General features: G+C 35.1%; 1 protein-coding gene across 1 annotated transcript in view; it reads right to left on the reverse strand.

Moving 5' to 3' along the window:
* RHBG (Rh family B glycoprotein) overlaps nucleotides 1–16,701 on the reverse strand; it is a 101,214-nt gene that overhangs the window by 15,352 nt on the left and 69,161 nt on the right. Inside the window, exons 4-8 of the mRNA XM_053705234.1 lie at nucleotides 15,595–15,742; nucleotides 13,576–13,742; nucleotides 12,282–12,419; nucleotides 10,775–10,908; nucleotides 10,527–10,648 (exon numbers count right to left, since the gene is read on the reverse strand). Coding sequence (XP_053561209.1) covers nucleotides 10,527–10,648; nucleotides 10,775–10,908; nucleotides 12,282–12,419; nucleotides 13,576–13,742; nucleotides 15,595–15,742 — 709 coding nt within the window. The remainder of the gene's footprint in view (nucleotides 1–10,526; nucleotides 10,649–10,774; nucleotides 10,909–12,281; nucleotides 12,420–13,575; nucleotides 13,743–15,594; nucleotides 15,743–16,701) is intronic.

Below are 16,701 nucleotides of genomic sequence, written 5' to 3' on the forward strand. Positions count from 1 at the left end.
GTGTGTGTGCTTGTATATATATAAGATCATTTTAGATTTTTAAACTAACTACAATTCTGACTTCTAATTTTGTCTATCGATCAATGTTTGTCATGACCATAAAAGGATCCTTACAATATTTTTATTTTTTTCCTAGTTGCTTACTGCTAAATATTTTGTAGGCGACAGCATGCCCCCTCAACTGCTTATTTGAAACAGTTATAGTAAAGCATTATGCTCTGATTTTACGCTGCTCCTCTTTTTATACATATGAACGAGAGTATTAAAGTCAAGGGCACTCATTCTATCATTTAAATGTCTATTTGCAGATTTTATTTTCCTTATCCCTAGTTAATAAGCAGTAATTCTATCAATTATTCATTTACTAAATACTTTCTTTAGTTAATCATTTCAGATAAACCTTAACAGAATGTACATATTATTATAGTTTCCACTGTAATAGGTAGAGTCTACAGTCTTTTAACTTTCTGTTGAATCCAAGAATTATCCTACAGCTTTTATAAAGATATATATATATATATATATATATATAAAAATGTTAATACAATGGTTATTGTGTAGAATTGATGGGCATCTAGAAATTGCTGTGCCAAAAACAGGGCTTCCAACAACCTGTATTTTGCAGAACTGTCACAGTATTGGGGTCTGGTGTTCCTCCTGAACCTATTAAAAGTCCTGGTTTGCTGAGGGCTACCTAGCCACGCCTCTGACCAGCCACTCTCTACCCAGCTCACTGTTCAACCCCGCCCACTACTTGCCCAGCTCCACCCCCATGTTACCTAACTTCACGCAAAGATCTCTCTAACTAAATCACTAGGGCATCAGAATGAAATGTTCTGATTTTGGGTTATCAGACTTCCTAAAGGAACATTAAAAAAGACATAAAAGTGTAAAAAGAAAATGCTCATATGTATTAAAGCATTTTATTATTGTGCTATTGCTTGAATTTATATGTTTAACCCCATTTTGAAGAAAACTTACGTTACTATGTTTGATTTTTGGCCTCCCTTGGGAGTGTGGGACAAGTGCAATTTTTACACAAAAGCAACAGATAGCTCAGCATGCTAAGGCACTGTGGCTGAGCTCTGTAGCAACCCAAGGGTTTCAGGTTCGATCCCCGGCGAGGTACACGCAGCCTGTCATCCTCCCGAGGTTGATAAAATGAGCAGTGCCTTGAGACCCTTACTGGTGATTAGCCGTGCTTTACAAGTACCACATACATACAAAATATGTTTAAAGGCTAGATTACAAGTGGTGCGCTAATTTAAGGGTGCAAAGTGAATGCAAATGTTACATTCATATAAACACTATCTGATAAAAAATATGCACATAAATATTAATACAAAATATTTATAAGGGTTCCAAAGTAATTGGTATGTAAAGGGCTATATATATATATATATATATATATATATAGTCTAAATAATAATTTTATAATGATATTTAATAATGTGTTTTACTGTAAACATTTAACATTCCAATGTTATCTATATATCTACACCTGTATATCTATTCATATTTTACATTAACATTATCAAATATATATAGAAATTTATATTTAATAATAAAAAACAACAACATTTTTCTATGTAATGAACATAGGAATGCAAAATATGTGTAATGCGCTTTGGATTTCGCGCTTTAGATCTAACACGGTCTCAGGTTAGCGCACCTAAAACTTAGTTATCTTAAGGTGCATTATTGAAATATTACATATAAAATATTTAAAAATATTAATAATAATAAAAATTATTATAGATACTGTAAAAATGTTTAAATAATCCACAGAGAAGCACATACCGGGTTTTGCTTGTGCGCAAACTTTTTACTTTCAATTTATAATATGCACGCTACCCGACGCATGCAAAAACTTTACTTATAGCGAAGGTTACGCTCGAGCGCACTTGTAAGCTTGCCCTCAATGTTTTAGCTGATTACTGGGATGCTTTTATCAAATATTGTCTGTATAAAATGAATTTAATACAGCATTGTGATTTCTGCTCTTGCATGCATATTCCAGTTTCTGCATTGAGGATAAAAAACAATTTTCTAATTTTGTTTGGTAAATATTATCCTGATATTACTTAATTTTCTAAAAAAAAAAGTAAAATTTTTCGAGTTGCATTATATAAATATATACATACAAATGTATATATATATATATATATATATATATATATATATACAAACGTATATATGCATACAATATATATATAGATACAGTATATATATATATGTATATACCTTCCTCCTGAGGGCTCTGCACTCACTTTTTTTTCAAATAACAGCTGCCCAGGGTGCATTTAAAGCGCAATGCAAAACAACAAATGTAGGAAGCACTCTCCACGTCTTATAGCATTAGTAAACAAATTTATTTCATAACAGTGATGTTTTGTGGATATTATCCACGTCTTCAGACCATACAAACAATAAAACACATACCTGACTCCTTTATACCATCACCAATTCACCTTAGTCACAAAACCGTATATATAAAAATACAGAATCTTAGGCATAGGCATTCGGATGCTTCGTTAACATCGGAATGTGGAAGAAAGTGGTCGCATGTGGCGTTTGCTCAATTCGGAGCAGGATTCCTTCTTCCTGTACAAATCCAGAATTAGTGTGTTCAACTTTCACAAGAAGAAATCTGGCACCACCATGAGTGGTCACCTTCTTCTGAATTTGGATGCTAACAAAACATCTGAATTACTATGATTACAGATATATATATATATATATATATATACACAGTTGTAATCAAAATTATTCAACCCCCAGTCACATTTGACTGCATGTTAGAAATATGGCTAAGTCATAAGAATGGTCCAAAAAGTTAAAATAAGTGATCATTCCCCTTCATAAACAAGGAACAGGATACAAAAAGATAGCGAAGGCACTGAATGTTCCTAGAGACACCGTTGGAAGCATAGTTTACAGGTTCAAAGTTAAAGGAACAGTAGTTACACTACCTGGACAGGGCAGAAAAGGAAGCTATCAATGGCTGCAACCATATTTCTCAGCAGGCCAGTTGAGAAAAACCCTTGAGTGACCGCAAAAGACCTTCAGCAAGATTTGTTGGCCACGGGCATAGAGGTTTCTGGTTGCACAGTAAGGCATGTATCAAACGCAAAAGGTTTCCATGCCAGAACTCCGATACGTACACCACTACTAACCCAAAAGCAAAAGCACAAGACTGCTCCAATATGCTCAAAATCATATAAATAAGCCACAGAAGTTTTTGAATTCTGTTCTGTGGAGCAATGAAACAAAACTGGAAGTTTTTGGGTTGATGGATCAGAGGTATGTCTGGAGGAAGAAGAATGAAGCATACGCTGAAAAGAACACTCTGCCTACAGTTAAGCATGGTGGGGGATCGGTGATGCTCTGGGGCTGCTTTGCATCCTATGGCACTGGAAACCTGCAGCGTCTGGAAGGCAAGATTTAGTGAAGTATCAGAAAATTTCATGCCTGCTGTGAGGAAGCTGAAGCTTTGGCGTCATTGGACCTTCCAACAGGACAATGATCCGAAGCATACCTCAAATTCCACCAAGGCTTAGTTGCAGAAGAAGTCCTGGAAGATTCTACAGTGGCCATCACAGTCAGCTGACTTGAACCCCATAAAAAAATCTCTGGTGGGATTTAAAGAAGGTGGTTGCATCACATAAACCCAAGAATATTACTGAACTGGAGGCCATTACTCATGAGGATTGGGCTAAGATTCCTCTCGAACGCTGCCAGAAGCTAGTGTCTGGCTATGCATCTAGTTTCCAGCGGGTCTTAACAGAAAAAGGGTGCTCTACTAAGTACTAAAGATGTTTGCCATAAAGGGGTTCAATACTTTTGAGACGGCAGTATTCATTAAACGTTGCATTTTCAGTTGAATTTGGGGAAATCACTTGAAGCATTCATTGTGTTGAGCTATCTCAAATTGTTTTTGTCTGATTTGCTCATTGCAAACAGCTAAAAGTCTGTAAATTTTGACAATTAACCTGATTTGCAATAGGGGTTGAATAATTTTGATTACAACTGTATATTTATATAAAGCCACAACACTTTCTTTTGTAATAATAATAATTTTTTCCGAGCATAAATATGAGTTAAGAGCAAAAATACCCACCGTTTAAGCTTCCAGTAATTTAATAAATTAAAAATAAGAGCTCGGAAGCCAATCAGCAATTTGCTTTAATCAAAGTGTATAATCAAAGTGTATAATCAGTGTGATTAAAAATCATGTTAAAAAGAGTTTTGCTCCATAATCACAATTACTCTAAAGAGGATATTCATTGCCTGCTTTCTTCTTTTGCTCACAAAAATAAGTGTGTGTGGAGGAAATTACAAATGGGAATTCATTTAAAAATATTAGAATTCAAAAAAACATGATCAAATAAACCCAAACCAAATAACTGATGGCTAGATTTAGAGTTGGGCGGTAGCCGTCAAAACCAGCGTTAGAGGCTCCTAACGCTGGTTTTTACCGCCCTCTGGTATTTGGAGTCAGTCAGGAAAGAGTCTAACGCTCACTTTCCAGCTGCGACTTTTCCATACCGCAGATCCCCCTACGCCATTTGCGTATCCTATCTTTTCAATGGGATCTTCCTAACGCTGGTATTTAGAGTCTTGGCTGAAGTGAGCGTTAGAAATCTAACGACAAAACTCCAGCCGCAGAAAAAAGTCAGTAGTTAAGAGCTTTCTGGGCTAACGCCGGTTTATAAAGCTCTTAACTACCATGCTCTAAAGTACACTAACACCCATAAATTACCTATGTACCCCTAAACCGAGGTCCCCCCACATCGCCGCCACTCTATTAAAATTTTTTAACCCCTAATCTGCCGCTCCGTACACCGCCGCCAGCTACATTATACCTATGTACCCCTAATCTGCTGCCCCTAACACAGCCGACCCCTATATTATATTTATTAACCCCTAATCTGCCGCCCCCAACGTCGCCGCCAACTACCTACAATTATTAACCCCTAATCTGCCGACCGGATTTCACCGCTACTATAATAAAGTTATTAACCCCTAATCCGCCTCACTCCCACCTCAATAACCCTATAATAAATAGTATTAACCCCTAATCTGCCCTCCCTAACATCGCCAACACCTAACTTCAAGTATTAACCCCTAATCTGCCAACCGGAGTTCACCGCTACTATAATACATTTATTAACCCCTAAAGCTAAGTCTAACCTTAACCCTAACACCCCCCTAAGTTAAATATAATTTAAATCTAACTAAATAAATTAACTATTATTAAATAAATTATTCCTATTTAAAACTAAATACTTACCTGTAAAATAAACCCTAATATAGCTACAATATAAATTATAATTATATTGTAGCTATTTTAGGATTAATATTTATTTTACAGGCAACTTTGTATTTATTTTAACCAGGTACAATAGCTATTAAATAGTTAATAACTATTTAATAGTTACCTAGTTAAAATAATTACAAAATTACCTGTAAAATAAATCCTAACCTAAGTTACAATTAAACCTAACACTACACTATCAATAAATAAATTAAATAAACTACCTACAATTACCTACAATTAAACCTAACACTACACTATCAATAAATTAATTAAATACAATACCTACAAATAAATACAATGAAATAAACTAACTAAAGTACAAAAAATAAAAAAGAACTAAGTTACAAAAAATAAAAAAATATTTACAAACATTAGAAAAATATTACTACAATTTTAAACTAATTACACCTACTCTAAGCCCCCTAATAAAATAACAGACCCCCAAAATAAAAAAATGCCCTACCCTATTCTAAAATTAAAATAGAAAAGCTCTTTTACCTTACAGGCCCTGAAAAGGGCCATTTGCGGGGCATGCCCCAAAGAATTCAGCTCTTTTGCCTGTAAAAAAAAACCATACAATACCCCCCCCCAACATTACAACCCACCACCCACATACCCCTAATCTAATCCAAACCCCCCTTAAATAAACCTAACACTAAGCCCCTGAAGATCTCCCTACCATGTCTTCACCACACCGGGTCCCGATCTGTCCAGAAGAGCCTCCGAAATCTTCATCCAAGCCCAAGCAGGGGCTGAAGAGTGACGTCCATCCACCGGCTGAAGTCTGGATCCAAGCGGCAAATGAAGAAGTCCATCTTCGGGAAGAAATCTTCATCCTATCCGGGCAGAAGAGGACATCTGGACCGGCAAACATCTTCATCCAAGCCGCATCTTCTATGTTGTTGATGACGAGCAGCTGATCTTGAAGACCTCCGGCGCAGATCCATCCTCTTCGTTTGACGTCCAACTGAAGAATGACGGTTCCTTTAAGGGACGTCATCCAAGAATTCCGAATTCCGATTGGCTGATAGGATTCTATCTGCCAATCGGAATTAAGGTAGGAAAATTCTGATTGGCTGATGGAATCAGCCAATCAGATTCAAGTTCAATCCGATTGGCTGATCCAATCAGCCAATCAGATTGAGCTCGCATTCTATTGGCTGTTCCTATCAGCCAATAGAATGCGAGCTCAATCTGATTGGCTGAACCAATCAGCCAATCGGATTGAACTTGAATCTGATTGGCTGATTCCATCAGCCAATCAGAATTTTCCTACCTTAATTCCGATTGGCTGATAGAATCCTATCAGCCAATCGGAATTCGAGGGACGCCATCTTGGATGACGTCCCTTAAAGAAACCTTCATTCTTCAGTTGGACATCGAACGAAGAGGATGGATCCGCGCCGGAGGTCTTCAAGATCAGCCGCTCGTCATCCGATGGAACAACATAGAAGATGCGGCTTGGATGAAGATGTTTGCCGGTCCGGATGTCCTCTTCTGCCCGGATAGGATGAAGATTTCTTCAACGAAGATTGACTTTTTCATTTGCCGCTTGGATCCAGACTTCAGCCGGAGGATGGACGTCACTCTTCAGCCCCTGCTTGGGCTTGGATGAAGATTTCGGAGGCTCTTCTGGACAGATCGGGACCCGGTGTGGTGAAGATAAGGTAGGGAGATCTTCAGGGGCTTAGTGTTAGGTTTATTTAAGGGGGGTTTGGGTTAGATTAGGGGTATGTGGGTGGTGGGTTGTAATGTTGGGGGGGTATTGTATGTTTTTTTTCACAGGCAAAAGAGCTGAATTCTTTGGGGCATGCCCCGCAAAGGGCCCTTTTCAGGGCTGGTAAGGTAAAAGAGCTTTGAACTTTTTTAATTTAGAATAGGGTAGGGCATTTTTTTATTTTGGGGGTCTTTGTTATTTTATTAGGGGGCTTAGAGTAGGTGTAATTAGTTTAAAATTGTAATATTTTTCTAATGTTTGTAAATATTTTTTTATTTTTTGTAACTTAGTTCTTTTTTATTTTTTGTACTTTAGTTAGTTTATTTCATTGTATTTATTTGTAGATATTGTATTTAATTAATTTATTGATAGTGTAGTGTTAGGTTTAATTGTAGATAATTGTAGGTATTTAATTTAATTTATTTATTGATAGTGTAGTGTTAGGTTTAATTGTAACTTAGGTTAGGATTTATTTTACAGGTAATTTTGTAATTATTTTAACTAGGTAACTATTAAATAGTTATTAACTATTTAATAGCTATTGTACCTGGTTAATATAATTACAAACTTGCCTGTAAAATAAATATTAATCCTAAAATAGCTACAATATAATTATAATTTATATTGTAGCTATATTAGGGTTTATTTTACAGGTAAGTATTTAGCTTTAAATAGGAATAATTTATTTAATAAGAGTTAATTTATTTCATTAGATTTAAATTATATTTAACTTAGGGGGGTGTTAGTGTTAGGGTTAATACATTTATTATAGTAGCGGTGAAATCCGGTCGGAAGATTAGGGGTTAATTATTGTAGGTAGGTGGAGGCGACGTTGTGGGGGGCAGATTAGGGGTTAATAAATATAATATAGGGGTCGGCGGTGTTAGGGGCAGCAGATTAGGGGTACATAGGTATAATGTAGGTTGCGGCGGTATATGGAGCAGCAGATTAGGGGTTAATAATAATATGCAGGTGTCAGCGATAGCGGGGGCGGCAGATTAGGGGTTAATAAGTGTAAGGTTAGGGGTGTTTAGACTCGGGTACATGTTAGGGTGTTAGGTGCAGACTTAGAAACTGTTTCCCCATAGGAAATAATGGGGCTGCGTTAGGAGCTGAACGCTGCTTTTTTGCAGGTGTTAGGTTTTTTTTCAGACGTTTTTGAAGCTGGCAGTGTCCGAAAGCAACGCTGGTATCTAGAGTTGCAGTGGCGGTAAATATGCTCTACGTTCCCTTTTTGAAGCCTAACGCAGCAATTCTGTGAACTCTAAATACCAGCGGTATTTAAAAGGTGCGGGAGAAAAAAAGCCAGCGTTAGCTACGCGGGTCATTACCGACAAAACTCTAAATCTAGCCGACAGTCTTTATTGGCAATTCTCCCCTTCAATTTGCAGGCTTTCTAGTGAAAGCCTTACTAGTGTGTACACAGACACACACACGCATGCACTCACTTACGCATGCACGTGCTCAACTACCAAAGAATTTATTATTATATTAAACAATATTAAACTTACGCATGCACGCACTCAACTACCGAAGAATATATTATTATATTACATTATTAAACTTACGGAAGCACTCAACTACCAAAGAATATATTTTTATATTACATTAATAAATTCTGTGGGATGTGGGGTTAAATGGGGATTTTTTTAACATACAAGAATACAAGTGGAACACTATTGATAATGTAGGGTGGCCCACGCAAAAAATAGCACACAATTTGATATTAAAAGTCCATGATACAAAGAATTAACAGAAAATGTTAGCATGACTGACATTTTTTTAGTTCACGCTGTACTTTCAATGGATATCTTGGCGCTTGAGTGCAACACATAACAGCGCTAAAAAAAAGTTACACTGGATCCCTGAAGTAAAGTGTTAGAGCTAAAAAAAAAAGTAGAACCAAACAAATGTAAAACATTAAAATAATGTATTTCATCATATCTATACGTATTAAAAGTAAAAATATATTTGTTTTTCATTAAAGTAAATGTTTAAAAATGTTTTAAAGGAATATGGCATATGACAAGGTGTAGGATTGGAAAGGGCTCAAAGGTGTGTATATATATATATATATACTGTACATATATATATATATATATATATATACTGTACATATATATATATATATATATATATATATATATATATATATATATATATATGGACTTGCATGTATGTATGGGTATGTTTCTATGCATGATTGATTATGCACAAGATGTGTAAAAATATGTTTAGGACTATGCCTCATATTTTGCCCTAGAGCCCAAATTACACTGCTATAAACATGTTTTAAAGGAATATGGCATATGACAAGGTGTAGGATTGGAAAGGGCTCAAAGGTGTGTATATATATATATATATATATATATATATACTGTACATATATATATATATATATATATATATATATATATATATATATATATATATATATATATATATATATGGACTTGCATGTATGTATGGGTATGTTTCTATGCATGATTGATTATGCACAATATGTGTAAAAATATGTTTAGGACTATGCCTCATATTTTGCCCTAGAGCCCAAATTACACTGCTATAAACATGTTTTAAAGGAATATGGCATATGACAAGGTATAGGATTGGAAAGGGCTCAAAGGTGTGTATATATATACTGTACATATATATATATACTGTACATATATATATATACTGTACATATATATATATATATATATATATATATATATGTACTTGCATGTATGTATGGGTATGTTTCTATGCATGATTGATTATGCACAAGCTGTGTAAAAATATCTTTAGGACTATGCCTCATATTTTGCCCTAGAGCCCAAATTACACTGCTATTTATTTACATTTGCTGTGATCTAGTGTGCTGGGGAGTACTTGTATGCAGGGGTAAGAGGAACAGCTGACAACACTCATGACATCAGTTGGATAAGCACTTCTGAAACATGGTCAACACCAGGTAAAGTGCATGAGAATTGGTCTGAACTGTTAAAGTAGAAATGTGCCTAACACAATTTCAAACGTGCTTTAATATTTAATCAGTTCTCTTTTGTTATTCATAAAATCAAATGGAAGAAGAAGAGGAAGAAGAGGAGGAAGAGGAGGAAGAGGAAAAAAATTAGGAACTTTTTATATAAATGTAAACCAGTGTTTAACTGAAATGTAATTTTTGGTGAACATTGAATACTTGGTAAATTGTATTTGTGTGGAGGATAATTTGCATGCCAGGGTGTATGTAACAGTAAAAACATATATGATTAAATATAAATATTTATTTTAGATCCATCTAATAAATATTTGAATTAAATAGAAACATATAAAAGGTAAATCCGAAGCTACATCAGTGATATTTTTAGTTTTCTGAACCATTATTAATATTTAGCTTTATCTAGCTGATGCATTTTTTTTAAATTTGTTTGGCAAAATTATGTGTTTCACAATTTGTCAGTTTTTTTTTACTTTACCCTTGTATTTATTCTGTTAAAGACTTACCTACAATAGCCCCTCCAATAATAGCAAATCCCAAAGCCACTACGAGGGCCACAATCTGGTAAATAGCCTGGGAGCTTGCAGTGCGCTTCCCTTCAAATATCAACGGAAAGACATCTTCCATCCTAAGAATGACCAGAAGGGGGTGTAAGACAATTTCTGCATTGATCAGTATTACAAAACCCCCCCAAAATAAACAAAATAAAAAACCAAAAACATAGAAAACATAGTCATGAGGGACGGTGACTTACCCATCTCCATAAATATCTGCTGTAGCAGTACATGTAACAATCGCACCAATGACAGCACCCAGTATGCCAGGCATGCCATGCAGATTATGAACACCACAAGTGTCTTGAATTTTTAACTTGGAATCCAGAACTGGCTGTAAAAAATACACAATTAAAGCAGGAAATAAGAGTTAAATTATATAATTTTTTTGGGAACAAATTCTACGAAAAGCATCTTAGATGTATTCAAGTTGTTTACAAGCAATGGCACAAAACATGAATTACACTAATGTTGGCATTTTAATTTTCTTTAGTAAAAAGAATCAAGGTTTCAATAACTGGGTTATCTTGCCATGGACGTACATAGGAAATGATCAATAAGGATGGGGTTAGATATTTTCACAACACTAATAATAATTTATTTGTAGACAAATATAAAAAGGTAGTACAGTACTATGTTAGCCAGTGTATTAAAAAATAGTAACAAAAACAATATATAGCTAATACCTTTTATGATTATCGGAAAAAGGAAATATCCTGAAAGATTGCAGTTGCATTAAAGGTATCACATGTATATATTTTTTGTTACTTTTTTTGCAAATTATTTTCATGCTTTCTTTGTGGACAAACAAATGCCATATATGGTCACAGTTTTGTAATTGTAAAGCAATTATCCAGCAACTAAAATAATGGCCATTCACATTACCACAATATACCTAAACTATTATATGACTCATCATTTAAAATAAATAATTATAATGATTACTATCATACACTCAGGTGTGAGTTGGTTTATTTTTCACAGTTTTCTTGTCTACCCAGTTTTATTTCTGTAAACATGTTGATAATTTAGTTTTCTCTGTTTTTCTTCCAATCATGCAACATCTAAAGTATAATGTTGAAACAGGAGCTCCTTATCTTTCATATCAGAGGTCTCCCGGGAATATACATTTATTTTTAGCTGGAAAAGAGACATATAAACACAACCCTACTCTTTAACACTGTAGGTTAATGTATAATAGTTTATCTAATTGTCATTTAAAATAAGAAGCCCTTTTCTTTCAAGGCCTCATAGAAGTAGGGAGTGACTTTTTTTTGTTGAAAAAGAAAAACAGATTTAGCATCCTCCCTTGATCACTATAAGATGTAATGGTGTATGTAATTGCTATTTTTACATTGACATCAGATATCCAGATGGTAATGACACCTTGTTTAAAATTTATAATTTGGCTGCATAAAATTCTTTATAGCTAAGAAAGCTGTATGGAGACGTTTCAGTTGGTCAAATGATCCATAATGAGAACATTTTCTGCTATTAAAAGAGTATCTTATGTCCAGCTAGTTTACAAGATTGATTAAGTTATGTGATTTTGATTGGTGACTTTATTAAAATATAGGTGTGAAAGAAATTAAAAATATGACCATAGGTTTCTATAGTGAGGGGTGTTTGATGTTCCTATTAAAAATATAATCTGTCTATATTGAAGAGATGTTCAGTAAAGAAGTATCTATAGCTACTGTGACATACCGTCAAGAATTTGTATCCAAGGGTTGAGATAATCCCAGCTACGGTCCCTGCAATCATGGCTCCAAAGGCAGTCAACATCATCTCACCTGAGGTTCCCACAGCTACTCCTCCAGCTAATGCTGCATTCTGAATGTGCACCTGAAGACATAGCCCATGGTGATTAATGTCATGTGACCTATAACATCTGGAAATAATTCTTACACAACTTACATACCATAGGTTTAAACGTGCATGAGATGACATAACAACTTATCTATATTTTGTACAGTATCAATAAAATCTTATGTAACCATTTGCTAAGGCAATGGAATCTTAGCTCTATATTTTGTTGGTTTAGTAAAAAACAAAGAGAATGTATTCTAAATTGGAGGATAATAGGTTCTTTACAGAAAGGGTAATTGATACATGGTGTAGACTTCATTAGCATAAGTGGGGACAAAAACAATACAAGAATACAGTAATGCCTGGTAAATACATAACACTATAATTAATTAATGGACAGAGAAAACACAATTCACAACTTACTTTCACTTTATTTCTATTATCAAATGTAGATTGCTTTCTAGGTATTCTTTGTTGAAAATCAGGTACATAGGTTTAGGAGCGTGCATGTGCCTGGAGCCCTATATAGCAGTAGTTTTGCAAGAATGCTTTTAATGAAGACAAAGCAAATTTTATAATATAATTAAATTGTATGTTCTACCTAAATCATGAAACAAAAAATGTCAGTTCTATTTTTCTTTAATGTAAAGTGTAATTATACTCAAGTATATGAGCAAACTACATAGGTCTTCAGGTCCGTGTCTACCAGCAAAATGGGTTTGTATGATATTGTGACTATAGAGTGACTTTAACCTAATAAGTAGTGCAAGATATATCTTTTTTTAATGTAGGTGCTTATCTTTGTAATAAAATAAATACAGTAGATTTGCAAAATCAACAAATGCATGATAAAATGACAATACAATATCACTTAGTCTGAAATTATGTCTATTTCCAAAACCTCCTGTATCATGTGACAGCCATCAGCCAATCAAAAATGTTCAGTTGGAGCAGGTGACTGAAAAAGTGTAAATATAAAAAGACTGTGCATGTTTTGTTAATGGAAGTAAATTGGAAAGTTGTTTAAAATGACATGCTCTCTCTGAATCATGAAAGTTTAATTTTGACTTTAGTGTCCCTTTAATTGTTATTTGTTAATTGATATACTGATAGCCTTAAAGGGCTGAACTGCTGTATACTGCATGGACTCCCTCAAACTAATCTTGCTGGCCCTCAGTCTTGTGCTTCCTACCATGTCCAGCTTTCCTTCCCCATTTAGCAGAGAGGACATGGCAAAGGTGGCCAATGTGCAGGCAGCAAGTGAGTAATAGGTGTTCATCACTGTACGGTGCTGGTCATCTCCGTGAGCTGTGATGGCTGAGTTGAAGCTTGGCCAGAACATCCAAAGGAATATAGTTCCTGTGTTTGCAAAACAGTATCATATTAGTGATGGAAGGTCACATGGTCATTTACACCTTTCTGATCTACAGAATCAAATCTACGCTGGCTTTGGAGAGTCAAAATTAAACTTTATGACTCCGAAAAAGCCTACTACTAACTAGGCATGGGCAAAATGTTGGTATTCGGCATTTGTTTGTGAAACAAATGTAGAATAAGGCTGCAGGCTGTGACATTAGTTTCGTTTTTGGTGACGGATATATCAGTGTGAAAGTACAATACACAAAGATCTGAGTTACTCTTTCACACTGATATATCTGGCGCCAAAACAAAACGAATCGCTCTGCCTGCAGCCATATTCGGAATTTGTTTTGCAAACAAATATTGAATCCTGAAATTTTGCCCATATCTACTATTAACAATAAATGTTATTATTTTATTATCGGTTATTTGAAGAGTGCCAATAGAATAGTTCCAGTTTATGTCTGTTATAAAATGAACCTCATTCTCTGGATATCCTTTGTTTAGACTTAGCTCACTTCCATGAGAGCATACCTAAATAGGCTGACTCAAGAGCATGCATGTGTCTTGAGAACTATAGGAGCATGCATGTGTCTTGATGCCGGTAATGTTAAGATGAACAAATGCAGATACTACAAACTGTTAGAGATTAATTATTGCTTGTTCCTACTGAATATTTAATTCATGCAAAGTTTTGTTTCATGTTTTATGTCCCTTTAAAGGGACATACAACCCAATTTTTTTCTTTCATGATTCAGATAGAAAATACAATTTAAAAAAAGTTTCAAATTTACTTCTATTATCACATTTGCTTTGTTCTCTTGTTATTCTTTGTTGAACAGATACCTAGGTAGGTAGTGTGCACATGTCTGGAGCACTACATAACAAGAAATAGTGCTCTTGCTAATGTAAAACATTGTTGCAAAATTGCTGCCTTATAGTACTCAGGCCACCTGCACGCTCTTGAACTTACCTGCCTGTTTTTCAACAAAGGATAACAAGAAAACGAAGAGCATTTGATAATAGAGGTAAATTTGAAAGTTGTTTAAAATTGTATGCTCTATCTGAAAAATAAAAGTTTTTTTGGGGGGTTTCATGTCCTTTTAAGTCACTAGATATGTTTTCATTTAAAGAAGATAAGGTCCAATGATACCAAGAGACCGAGGTACATTATTTGTATCGGTATGCAGCTGTATCAGCGCGAGCCTTCAGACTCGCCGGAAACAGGAATTAAGAAGCAGCAGTCTTAACCGCTGCTCCTTAACTCTTCCACTACCTCTGAGGCGGCGGACAGCAATCAGCCCGATCATATACGATCGGGTTGATTGACACTCCCTGCTAGCAGCCGATTGGCAGCAATTGTGCAGGGGCGGCATTGCACAAGCATTTCTAGTGATATGCTTATGCAATGATAAATCGATGTGCGGCAGGATCCTGTCCGCTCGCACTATAATAAATTGGCCCCATAGGGACAATGTGCTCAGGCAAACAGCTGGTAAGAGATCATTGTATTCAAAGCAGTTGTAGGACCACCCATTCAAATGGTCTGTGATCTCTTTCTTTCACCTTCTACTGTTAGGTTGATTATGCTGCTGCCTCTTGTCTTCAAAGCTTTTCTATAGCAAATACAGCAGTTTTAACATTTCTAGTATTGGCAGTGTTTTCAACAGGCAAAAGTAGCTATTTTAAATTAAACATAATGGTAAAGGAGCTATATGTAAACAATTGAATACATTCTAGCAGTTAAAATGGATTACTGGGAACACATTAAAATGGACTTTATAGCACAATGTCCCTTTGCTGTAAAAATAAATCTGGGGCGGGCTCACTAGCTAAATTGTTATTTCCATACCTATCATTGCAAAAAGGTCTGACTGATATACAGAGCCTTCTCTCTGACGACTCTTATCCAGGTGAGGTCTGTAAAGAACTCGAGAAACGATTAAGCCAAAATATGCACCAAATGTATGAATGGTCATGGATCCTCCAGCATCTTTAGCCTGAAGAGATGAAACAGGACATGGCAGAAAATTATATGAAAGAAATGAGTGGAGGAGATGAGTCACTTAACGTAATTATAGTTTTAAAGATACTAATATGTACATTGATTGACAGCATTGAGAGAAGATTAAAGAGATAGAAATGTCAGAATGAAATGTGCATGAGTGCATTTCAGTTTTAAATAGAAACATTTGTGCAAAATATTAACAGCAAAACTGCTTCTAGTATAAGTTATTTACTGTTTTTCAGCGGCATATACACATATGCTGCAAGGGCCTCTGCAAACACAATTGCTTGTTCAGAGAGCTGGCAGGTGGTGTGTATAACAAATTTTTGGCTAGATTACAATTGGAGCAGTATTTTGCACTTCCGCTAGATTCAAGTTTTTTACGCTAGTCGCGTTGCGCTAGTATTACAAGTTTAAGTAATCTGTTTTCGCTCTAGCAGTAACCCGACTAGCGAAAAAGTCAAAAGTCAGAAAATAACGCGCGCGTTCACGTATTCCCCCATAGAAGTCAATGGAGAAAAAAAAGTGGAAAACAACACCCCACTCTCACGCAAACACTCTTGAGAAAACGCAAATTCTCATTTGCACTAACCCAACAAGAAAATATGAATATTTCATATTCCAATGTTCTTTACATAATTGAATATGTTCTATTTTATTCATAAATACATATTTATATATACGGTCATATGCAAAAGTTTAGGCACCCCTGACAATTTCCATTATTTTCATTTATAAATAATTGGGTGTTTGGCTCAGCAATTTCATTTTGATCTATCAAATAACTGAAGGACAAAGGATACTTTTCTTCATCTAGCCATCTACCCAGATCATTAATGTACAATTTTGAATTCACAGAAGTAGTTTTGTTTGCACATTTACAAATATGGTTCTTTAAAAAGTTATCTCTTAATTTCTGCAATTTTTTTTATCATGTATGTCACACACTAT

This window comes from Bombina bombina, chromosome 1 (assembly GCF_027579735.1).
Source record: "Bombina bombina isolate aBomBom1 chromosome 1, aBomBom1.pri, whole genome shotgun sequence".
In the NCBI taxonomy this organism is placed as follows: domain Eukaryota; kingdom Metazoa; phylum Chordata; class Amphibia; order Anura; family Bombinatoridae; genus Bombina; species Bombina bombina.